Raw genomic sequence first — 11,766 nt, 5'->3', positions numbered from 1 at the left:
GCTTTACGTTGGGTCCCTGCTCACTACTGTATTTTTGTATGGAAATTCCTATATGCGGATGTGGAGATTCTCTCTAAAATAGGACCCGCGGCATGTGACGCCATTATTTTCCTTGAGTTATTCTGAATTCGGTAACTTTAAGTAGCTATACATCCAGCTGCGAATATCTCCTGTGGCGCGGAAGCCGTTAAGTATTTTTAATCTTTGTTTGACCGATTTGGTCGCTTTATTTCTTCTTGTTTGTTTACCGTTTATTGTACCGCCTCCCGGTGTGCGGTTGGCTTGTGAGGCTACGTCCCTGCCTCTGATCTGCTGTGTCATAGCTATAGCGCCACTAGCTAGCCAGATAGGCGGTACAATGAGGTGTCAATAAACAAGGAAGGAAAAGAAGAATCCAAGCTTCCAAATCGGGCAAACATATATTAAAAATACTTAACGGCTTCCGCGCCACAGGAGATATTCGCAGCGGCATGTATGGGTACTTATACTTTACATATTCAGAAAGCCTCATACTGAAGAATATCGTCAAAGAGCGCGGTGAGGCGGTAAACATGTAAACATGAGCCAGTAAATGTTTTAATCAGGTGGCATGGACGACGTGGAACAGGACCCAATGCACTGGGTCGAACAAATGTCAGAAACTTCAGTAGCATTTGGGTTCTGCTTGGAGGGCTAGGTTGAATCTAGAGTTGCAACAAGCTCCATCCACTTCCTATTCATCATTTTTGGTTTGTGATCTGCTTGTCTTAAATTACGTTAAACTCACCAACATTGCAGCTGCAGTCCAAGCTTGAATTATCCTCTTTCAATCTGCCGAGCTTGTTTTTCATAAAAATCCCCCGTAGACATGTTATGAGCTACTTTCTGTCCAAAATATTCCAAGAGTGACATTCCGAGCCAGCCATTTTGTATTTTTGCAACGTGCCGTAAAACAAGATGTGAGGGGGAGCGCTTGTTTAATAGAATCTTACCTGCGCAGGTAAGACACCCAAAGAAGAGGCCGACGTAGTGTGACGCCCCATCACACACAGCCTTCTACGGGGGATTTTTATGAAAAACAAGCTCGGCAGATTGAAAGAGGATAATTCAAGCTTGGACTGCAGCATATTGGTGAGTTTAACGTCATTTAAGACAAGCAGATCACAAACCAAAAAAAAAATGATGAATAGGAAGTGGATGGAGCTTGTTGCAACTCTAGATTCAACCCATTGTAAAAAAATCTAGAGTTGCAAATTGCGGCTAGGAGTACGGCCAAGTAGTAGCCTGACCAGTTTGTTTTGGGAAGTCTGGAGCCTTGTTGTAAGGGCCTTTGATGTGCTGTGGTGCCATGAGGCGCATGTATAGTCAAATAAACCTTGTATGAGGGCTCCTGTTACGATTTTCAAGGTATTTCTGTTGACCAATGAGGAGATCCTGTACAGGAATCTTGTTCTTTGGTTGACTTTTTTGATTACATTGCTGGCCATTTGATCACAGGAAAGATTTGCCTCCAGGATGGAACCTAGGTAGGTAATTTCATCTTTTCAAGTGATAATATAGAGCGCCGAAGTCCTGACGTCACTCGCTCATCCCTTCGATTCCCCTGGTTCACGGAAGTAATTTCAGTATGGAGAATAACATGGGGTCATCTTAAAATCGTTTCATATAAGCATTGTGGTCCAAAAATAAACAAGCTGTCTCTGCTCTCAGCGTTATTGTCAGGGAGGTGTATGAGCGACAGTCAATCACTCATATAATTATGATATAGTCTGTTTCTAGCAAAAATGTAACTAATTCAGTAGCAGTAACAATAGCGTTTTTTCTCAGTCAGTTGATTCTTCATATCCATATGAGTGAAGCCGCCGGGGTGACATCTTTATTTTTCAATCACAGTTATTATATGAGGCGATCTAAAATCCCCCTATGGGGATAAAAAGTACATGAACCCGTGGATTTGCGCCCTCTACCGATATTGACGTCAGACTTCGGTGCTCTATTGTCACCCACTTTAACCGAAAAGCCGTCGGCCTTGCTGAGATTACTATTTGATCCAAATATAATGATCAGTTTTTCCCAGGTGTACGATTGATTGATTGATTGCTTGATTGATTGAAGTATTTATTAACAGTCTGCAGAATTTCACATGAAAGCACAACTCAATACAAAGACTGTTACTGTGGACGACACACTGATAAAGTATTACACTTGTTTACAATAGGGTCCACAATTTTCAATTCATCAGAACATTTAGAGACGTACAAATATACACTTCTATATAAAAAACATGAAATCATGTAAGGTAAAAGGGAAAAAAACATATACAGTAAGGGGGTGGGGGAGATTCAGATTTTACCGGGGCCAGTTTCAAATTGCAGCCGTCCGTAGGTGCCCTTTGAGAGCGGTTTTGAAGGATTCAAGGGATTTGCATGTCTTAATGGCTGTTGGTAGGGCGTTCCACATTTTGATGGCATAGGAGCGAAACTAATTTAGTCCCTTGTTTGTGCCGAATCTGTGTTGCACATAGTTTGTTGAATTTTGTTGACATTAAGGAAGTATTTAGACGGGTACATGCATGGGTATCATGGTGGTGTAACAACGATAGGTTGTTATCAGTGAGCCAAGTGCAGATTCTACCGAGTTCAGAGCTGAGGGCCTTTTCAACCTGCAGTGTTTGTTGTTGTCTGAGACCAGCAGTGCCGAGTCATCTGCGAACAGGAACAAATGGCCAATTGTCAATTGGTAGCCCCTATGTGTCTCAGTCTGTCTCCTTTTGTCAGTAATTCTTCTGACAGACCTTATTTGGAGGATTTAACCTTCTTTTATTTTCACCTATTATCCACCACACATTTCCCCCCTCCCCTCTATTCCCTGAATTTGCATTTCACAACACGTCTATTTTTTATTTTGTGTATGTGTGTCCTACTGTAGTAGGCTATGTAGGCTACTACTCCCCTGGCCTGAAACCATAATATTATTGATGGAAGACGTTTTGAAGTCAGAGAGATATATATTATCTTGAGTGAAAACTTCTTCAATTTACTAGTTTACTTTAATGTCCTTGTTCCTTCATGCTTCTGAGATGAATGATTCCAGTGGAATGAGTGGATGATTTTATGATTAGAAATGGACCTGTTGTGTTATTATCACATGACTTAGTGTGCATGTATTGTAGCCAGGCTACATGCAAATGTGTCTCTCTACAGTGGCAGATTTGACTTACCAGCGATTGTAACTGATCATCATTGGCAGCTATTATTTATCGGTTAATGTAAACTGTTTTGCTTATTTCATTCTACTTGCCTTGCATATACCTTGCCTGTTACGCATACTTTCTTTTTGGAACGTTGATTGTGATTCAGAGATCGAGGTTTACCAGAGATGTTGTTGCTATTCCACCAGGTGGTGCCATATTACATGACTACTTCTCTGGTGTGTGTTCTAAGTGACATTAGATGTACCTGGTCTAAAGTGGGAACGACACCTTGGCTTAAGGGTTAGTGGACAAGAGATCCAGTATAAGTCATTTTACACTTGGTTGCATGTTGGAAATAGCCGATCTACAAGCTCACAATGCGTCGCAACACATTGTGAGCTTGTAGATCTGCTATTTTCAGCAAGTTTAAGTCATTACAACGGCATTAAGGCCCGCCGAAACACATTTTAGTCGACTAAATCAACAATAGATTTAGTCGACAAAAATCTCATGATATTTATAGTCAACTAAAATTAGACTAAACACTAAAACATTCCAGGTGACTAAAACGTGACTAAAACTAAATGAAAACGTTTCAAGAGACTATGACTGAAACTAAAATGTAAATTTGCTGCCAAAAACAACACTGCTAGACAGGGCAATGCTGTATGCATTGATTGATTAACACTTTCTTTTCTTTTTGTCAAATACGTTTTTATTAAAAGCAGGGTATAAATTATTATATCATTGGTACAGTATACATTTTTCCCTTTTTTATTAAAACAAAAAGAAGAAAGGAAATAAATAAATCACACCTGTGTGAAGTGAGGGGCGCTAATATATTAAAGTCTAACTCATGTTGATTAGGTGATGTAAAACAAACATTAAATGCCATTAACAATAAAGTGACAATATGACGGAAATGGCACATTATAACGTAAATTTTCCCTTCATTGTCAATGCGTTTACAAACAAACATTGAACTAAAGACAAACCTGTGTAACGCCCCTCAAAAAACAGACAAAAAGAAAACCCTCAGTCCCTCCCACCCAAACTGCTCAATGACACCGCATAGAATAAAATAGTAAGATGATAAAATAGTCATGGAAATCAACATCTGAAATGATTCTATACAGTCAATTCAAGGATTCTTTTTATGGTGTTACTGCAGGTGACTGCAGGGTTCATAGTCTACCTCATCCCGTGGTTACATGAAAGTAATTAACATTAACTAATATTTAACATACTGACCTCTGCTAACCATCATACAACTATATAATGTCATAAAGAGATTCATCCAACCTGATTATTACATTTAAGGACATTGTGTAAAAAGTACAGTACAGTTAAGTGTAAAGGTTTGCACGGGAGGAAACTATACCTAACTCCAATTCTTTTATTTATTATTATTTATTATTTTATTTTATTTTGCTTAAATCAGAGCTATTGAACACCATTTACGTCAGTGTGTTGTTTAGAAAATATTGAACCAATGAAAAGTAGTAAAAAGCACTTTGGACAAAACCTCTTAACTCCATTGGACCCTCAAACTGTCTGCTAAAACAGCTAATTAACTCCACCACCTCTCTCCCTCTCATGAAACTAATTGACAATATATAAAGTCACAACACCAACTGTGATGAGGCAGTATTGCAAAATATAAGGTTTTCTTCATTTCCTGATAAATGTATATTTTCCATTTCCTGAAAAAACTGAACATGTTGGAGTTATGTGGTTTCTTCCTAACAGCAGAGATATACCGTATAAATATAATAGTGTACATTTTATGGTGAAGTATCTCAATTCCTCAACATGATTACTACTGAGATAATTTAATGTCTACATGAATCCCTAATATTAATCACCTTTAAAATCATTCAAATTATTCCTGATATTATTACATATACATACTATTATATTGAAAAGTGATAGCAGACAATGGAAACTAAATATTGTGTATAACTTTTTTGATTCTTGACAGTAGGCAGTAATATATCCATAACATGACAACATCATCATCCTCATCCTCATCATCATGTCTAACTACGTGGTTCCAGAGTCACACTGACCTTCCATGGTAACATCTTCAGAGTCTGACTAGTGTTAATGTATGGACGGAGTGTGCCAGTGAAGGTGTGTGTGAAAGTGTGGATGTGTGTGTTGGTATCAGGATCAGAGAAGGTCAGTTTTCCTTTGTTCCAGTCCAGCTGGACTCTGATCTTCTTGGGGTTCTGCTTCAGTGAGAGATCAGTGACTGACCCTGAGGGGGAGAATGCTATGTATTTACCTTCATATAACTGTATGACCCAACAACGTTTACCCCCTCCGTCTCCTTTCCTCTTGAAAGACTCCACTAACACACCCAGTAACCAGGTTGTATTGTCTCCAACCTCAACATCCCAGCTGTGAGTCCCAGAGTTAAAGCCCTCAGAACCCACGACACGGAGCTTCCTGTCAAACCTCTCTGGATTGTCAGGAAGCTGCTGTACATCTCCCCGTCTCACGCTGGTCAGATCATCAGACAGGATGTATTCTGGATGGGCAGTGTTGGGGTCCAGAATGACAGGAGTGTAGGAGACAATGTCCTTCATCTTGTCCCAGACTCTGAAGGCCAGGTTCCCCAGGTGTTTGGCCTCGTCTATCAGTGCTCCTCCCGAGACCGGCTGTGGGTCCTGCAGTGCAGTGAGCTGGACTCTTTCCACTGTGGTCTTGTAGTTCTGCAGGAATGAGTCGTGTTCAGCTCTCAGGTCCTCCTCGATGGCTGTGATTGTGTCTGAAATGGTTGATATGTCTCTGTTCAGACCCTCGATCTTCTCCTTCATCATCTGACTCTTCTGCTGCTCTTCCTCCCTCAGTGCAGTGATCCTGGCCTCTTCTTCATCATGTAGAAACTGATGCATCTTCTTAAACTGTTCCTTCATCTGCGTCTCGGTGTGCCGGGCCCGGACCTTAATGTGTTCTGCCGTTTGGTCGTAGGTTGTTTTAACTTCATTAAAAACCTTCAGTTTCTCCTGTAAAGGCTTCAGTGATTTCTGGACTTTCTCCTTGTGTTCTGGTGCAGCTTCATCGATGGGTCTGAAAATGTGGTTGGCGTGTTTTTTAGAATCTCGACACACAAAACACGCTGGCTGTTTACATTCCAGACAGAACAGTTTGAGTTTCTCGGCGTGCAGAAGGCAGAGAACCCCAGACCCAGTTGAAGCTCTCTGATGTCCCTCCTGTACGAAGGCCTCACACAGGTTCTTCAGAGCCCGGTTTAGAGGTGGATCATCAATTGAATGTCTCTTCTTACAAACGGGACATTCCTTGGTTTCCTCCTTTTTCCACCATTCCTGCAGACAGTCTTTACAGTAGCTGTGGCTACACGGCAGGAGAACAGGATCTTTAAAGATGTCGCAACACACGGGACAGGAATAATCCTCTTCTGGGCGAGATGCGTTGGAAGCCATTTTGTCTCAGAGTTTAGCTACAAAGACAGGAAATGCAGTCAGTGGTGGTAACTCTCCTACTTTTAGAATTATTCTAATGAAGTTTACTTTGACTGTGAAAGTGGTTGTTGTTAAAGTCCATTCAGCTGATAGAGCCAGCAGGTAGTTCCAGTGGTCTGGGTCAGTGTTCAGGTATAGTTCCAGTGGTCTGGGTCAGTGTTCAGGTATAGTTCCAGTGGTCTGGGTCAGTGTTCCTTCCTCTAGGTGTGGATGGAAAGACTGTCTGTTCTCTCTCAGTGGAAGTTGTGTTTGATCTGGCGTCTCAGAACAGACTGTCAAGAGGTGGAGCTTTGACACAATATCTATAGACAAAGTTCACTCTCTCTCTCTCTGTCACACACACATGCAGGTGCACACACATTCTGGGCTTGACACACAACAATTTACAATTTAGGCATTTAGCAGACGCTCTTAATCCAGAGCGACTTACATTAAGCAAGAACAAAAAGCATGGTAATACATCACAAAAAAGCATTTATCATAAAACATGCGTAAGCTAAGAAAGTAACAGTGGAATATCTATATTATGAGACTATACATATAATACTATACATATAAACTATACATAAACATAAACTATACATATAAACTATATACTACTATGCTACTATACATATGTACTATGGCGTGCTATGACTATATACGATGTAATTATAGTGCTGTCTACATAACATGCTATAATTCTATCAAATGCTATCTAAGTCTACCGAAATGCTATCTAAGGGGGTAGGATAAGTGCTATGGGCCATGATGGAGTCTGAAAAGGTGGGTTTTCAGACTACGGCGGAAGATTGGGAGTGATGCTGCAGTTCTGACTGCAATGGGAAGTGCATTCCACAGTTTTGGAGCCAGGAGGGTGAAGAGTTTGGGACGTGTGGAGCGTTGTCCCGGCGTTTTTAGTGAGGGTACTTCCAGCTTCCCTGCATTGGCTGATCTGAGTGCGCGGGAGGGTTTGTAGGGTTCAATCATGCGTGCAAGATATGGGGGAGGCATACCTTTGGTTGCTTTGAATGCCAGCATCAGAGTTTTGTATTCTGTGCGGGCAGCGACCGGGAGCCAGTGGAGAGAGCGGAGCAGGGGGGAGACATGTGAGAATTTTGGCTGGTTGAAGACCAAGCGAGCTGCGGCATTTTGGATCAGCTGGAGAGGCTTAAGTGCACATGCTGATAGGCCAGTAAGGAGGGAGTTACAATAGTCCAGTTTTGACAAGACTGTTGTCTGGATTAGGAGCTGAGCTGATTCCTGGGTGAGGAACGGTCTAATTCGTCGTATGTTATAGAGTGTGAACCTACAGGATCGAGTGACAGCTGTGATGTGAGCTTTGAACGAGAGCTGACTGTCCAGGACAACACCGAGATTCCTGGCTGTTGGGACAGACGTTACCAGGGCGTTGTCTACGGAGATACAAACAAACAGGTTCTAGGAGTCAGGTGGCCCTAGGCCCTAGGCCCTATGCAGGTCAGGTCCGGCATGTCTGGCATTTACCAGAGAGGCCGGGAAGTCTGGGGCCGGCTGACCGCCCAAAATTAAATAAAACTAGTAAAACTAGAAAATAGAAGAAAAAAAAACACACACACAGGCTGCACCCAGCCTGGCCACCGGCTCTATTAGAGAATAGGGCCGGCCCGGTCCATTGCGGGGTTCAAGTGATTGTGACATTGGTGGAGGGGAGGCAAGGCCCGCCAAAACACATTTTAGTCGACCAAATCAACTGTCACTTTCACATTCCAGGTGACTAAAACTTAATAAACTATTCAAGAGACTTTCTTTTTGCGGCCTTTTATTGATTTTTTAAGGGATAGAAAGTAGGCTGACAGGAAACGGGAGAGAGATGGGGGGATGACATGCGGTAAAGGCCGTGTCGGGTCCGGGAGTCGAACCCGCGGCACACCGCGACTGGATCACCAGTCCGGTGCCCAGACCGTTACGCTACGGCCTGGGCCTATTCAAGAGACTTTGACTAAAACTAAAATCACCATGATGCTTGTGATGGACATTTTCATCAATATTTCATTTTTGCCAGACAACAAAAAAAGTTATGGCTGGTTTAAGTTTTATTTTCCAAATAACTTGTTTTCTATAGGGAGCACATACCTATGACATATCTCATTTTAAAGGGTGAGTTGTCTAGTTCAATAATAAAAATATATTAAAAACCACTGTAGATATTTTGCCATCTATAAATAGCATGGTCAGTCGTGACCAATCTGACCAATCCAGCTAAAACTGCCAATAGCTCTGAATTGGAACATGATAGAAACTCAAAGTTTTCTTTTGATAAAAGTAGACATTCTAACTCACATTTTGATATATAGGCCTACCATGTTTACATAGTCTTACCCAGTAGGCCTACCTTGTCTATTCATGCATGTATCTCAAAAACCTGTTATGAAGAAACACAGTTTTGATAAAAAACACATCCAAGGACATTGTTTTCATATGACTTGGTGCCTATGATATGTATGAAAATATAGACTTGAATGTATACTGTATTATAAAAAAGAAATTGGGTTCTTACCATCTACCGTTACAGAGTAAATCACAGTTGAAACTCGCTTAGTCAGACCATAAACCTCAGAATAGTGTAAAAATAGACATGAATCTCGGATTGGAAAAGTGCATTTTTATTTCTTCTGACTACCAACATAATAAAATTATAATACATATTACAGAAAATAAATAGGCCTACATACAAAACAGTTACGCCTCCCCAGTGTCCCCAAACCACTGTTCTTGACGGTGTGTGTGTGTGTGTGTGTGTGTGTGTGTGTGTGTGTGTGTGTGTGTGTGTGTGTGTGTGTGTGTGTGTGTGTGTGTGTGTGTGTGTGTGTGTGTGTGTGTGTGTTTGTGTACTGTGTAGGCTAAATAAAAAACAAACCCAAAAACTGCCCCCTGAAATGAATAAATGAATGAATCCGGTTCAGTGTCGGAGAACTCCATCGCAGCCTTGACTCTTCTTCTTCATCATCATCCTCCTCCTCCTCATCTGATGACAGTTCTAAATTTATAAAAAATAAATAAACATTTAGCTGTAGTCAGTGCACGCTACTAGAGAGCATGATCGCTACAAATAGACAATATGGCGACGTTAGACACACCATGAGTGATCGCGGGTAATTGGTGCAGTGTTTGTTAGCAACTAGCCAACAGCTCTCTCATTGGTGTCATTCTAACGTCGCATATTATTTTATCGTGATACTAATACAAGGTCATGCACAAAGGCACGGCACAAAATATTAATTTGATCAGATGTTTTTGTTAGCCACGTCGATCACTAGCCCATTCTGACCTGAGATCAGATTCATACGAGGTCTCCGCCGGACACACACTGGTCTGATGAACCCATTCTGACCTGAGATCAGATTCTAGAAATGTCAGTCGCTCTTCGATTTTTCAAAAATAGCAGACCTACAAGCTCGTATCGCGCCACTCGGTGGCGCGATATGAGCTTGTAGATCTGCTATTTTTAAATAATAGACCTACAATAACAGACCTACAAGCTCATAGCATGAAGAGCATGCCAGGATTTAAAGGAATGCACTGACACAGCTAATTCCAGGGCTACTGACTTTGATCAGAGGTGAACGAGCTTCTAATGGCCCCGCCCCCTACACGCTGTAGGAGTTTTAAAGTTGTCATCAGATCGTTATGCATTTCACACTGCAAGAGTATTTTTTTTTAATCGGCTGTCGTTATATCTTTGTGGCTTTCACACTTGTTTTTTATTCCTCTCTCTGCGACTGCGTGCACACCACACACAGGAATAGCCAGGCTACACACATCTAATTGTTTGTGATAGTAGGATAGCCTAGTATGTGCGTTAAATCTTGATTTTCATTAAATAACTCTCCGTATGTGTGCGCACACTAGGGCTGAACCCAAAAAATCGATTAATCGACGTTCGATCGATAAGCACGGGAGTCGATCTTGAAAAAATAAAATCGAATAGTCATTTAAAAAAAAAGCGGACCCTTTTGGTCCTCGAGCCGGCCCCTTTTGGTCCGCGAGCCATGCTCGCGCCTCGCAGAGCCTCCTCCGTCCTCACGTGTTAACAAGGAAGTCAAGCAGCTACCGTCCTGCCGTCCACGCCTTAGGGCCGATTCATACTCTTATTTTAGAGCCGAATAAAAGTCGGTTCGGCGCTGTAGAGCCTACAATTTGACGTCATTTGAGGTTCGGGGGGGCGGGGTACCGTCCTAAAGTCGGCTCTTCGGTGCTACTGAAAATTTCTGACGAGCCGAAATCATTTCGGCACTACAGCGCCGAAACAGCGGTAAAATAGGAGTATGAATCGGCCCTTAGCGGTCCACGCAGGAAAAATAAGTCAAAAGTGACATCACATGGTTGCTTTTTAAAATATGCAAAGAAGTCCACGACCACTGTGATAGAAAAATAATGTGCCACGTTATGCAAAGTTGGCACCTATTTAGCGAAGAGGATTCTATCCATCCCTGATTCCCTGCCACTACAACCCCTTCGGAGCGCATCTTCTCCAAAGCGGGATTTATTGTCTCTTTTCTGCACTAATATAAGTACGGTAACTACAGTAACTATAATATTGAAGCAATTTAAGTAACGATGATCGTGTGATCTGGTGTCATTAACCATCTGGAGATTCCAACAACAATAAACCATCTCTGTGACATTTTAGTTCAAGTGCAACTTAACATCATCCCAACTCCATGAGTCATCTACCCCGAAGGCTACAAACCACAGAGGGGCATGGAAATGCCAGGCAGATACATGTATGGTTCACTCAGCTCGGTACTGTGGCTGCTTTGGAGAGGTTATCCTTTAAGATGAATAATCAGTTGGATAAATATGATCTGAAGTGGGACGTGTTCCTCAGTCATGTTGCAGGTCCCTTGGTGTGATCCATGGTCAGGCAATGCCCTCTTGATTATTTATTGTATTACTACACATTATGATACGGTTGATGATGCTGCGTTTGGTCGTGTAAATAATGTAAACTATTTTCACATTTTAATTTGATTTTTCCTTTTTTTTCCCTTTATTTTTATTTTTCATTTGTTTATCTTATCTATCTTAATTGTCTATCCATGAATACGTACTCTGCTGTTGTTGCTTGTGTTTGTATTGTAGGTC

The 11,766-nt window shown here is 41.6% G+C and overlaps 1 protein-coding gene across 1 annotated transcript; it reads right to left on the bottom strand.

The window, feature by feature from the left end:
- Positions 1–5,211: 5,211 nt before the first annotated feature.
- On the bottom strand, positions 5,212–6,621 carry LOC310867017 (E3 ubiquitin-protein ligase TRIM35-like; the record flags this gene model as incomplete). Its single annotated transcript, XM_083776811.1, has 1 exon — positions 5,212–6,621. One exon carries the CDS (start codon positions 6,619–6,621, stop codon positions 5,212–5,214), a length of 1,410 nt encoding a protein of 469 aa, XP_083632937.1.
- Positions 6,622–11,766: the final 5,145 nt, after the last annotated feature.

The sequence above is a fragment of the Protomyctophum parallelum genome (genome assembly GCF_964188405.1).
Source record: "Protomyctophum parallelum genome assembly, chromosome: 11".
Lineage (NCBI taxonomy): Eukaryota > Metazoa > Chordata > Actinopteri > Myctophiformes > Myctophidae > Protomyctophum > Protomyctophum parallelum.
Note: the sequence above shows the minus strand (reverse complement) of the source record. Positions and strands in the feature narration are given on the sequence as shown.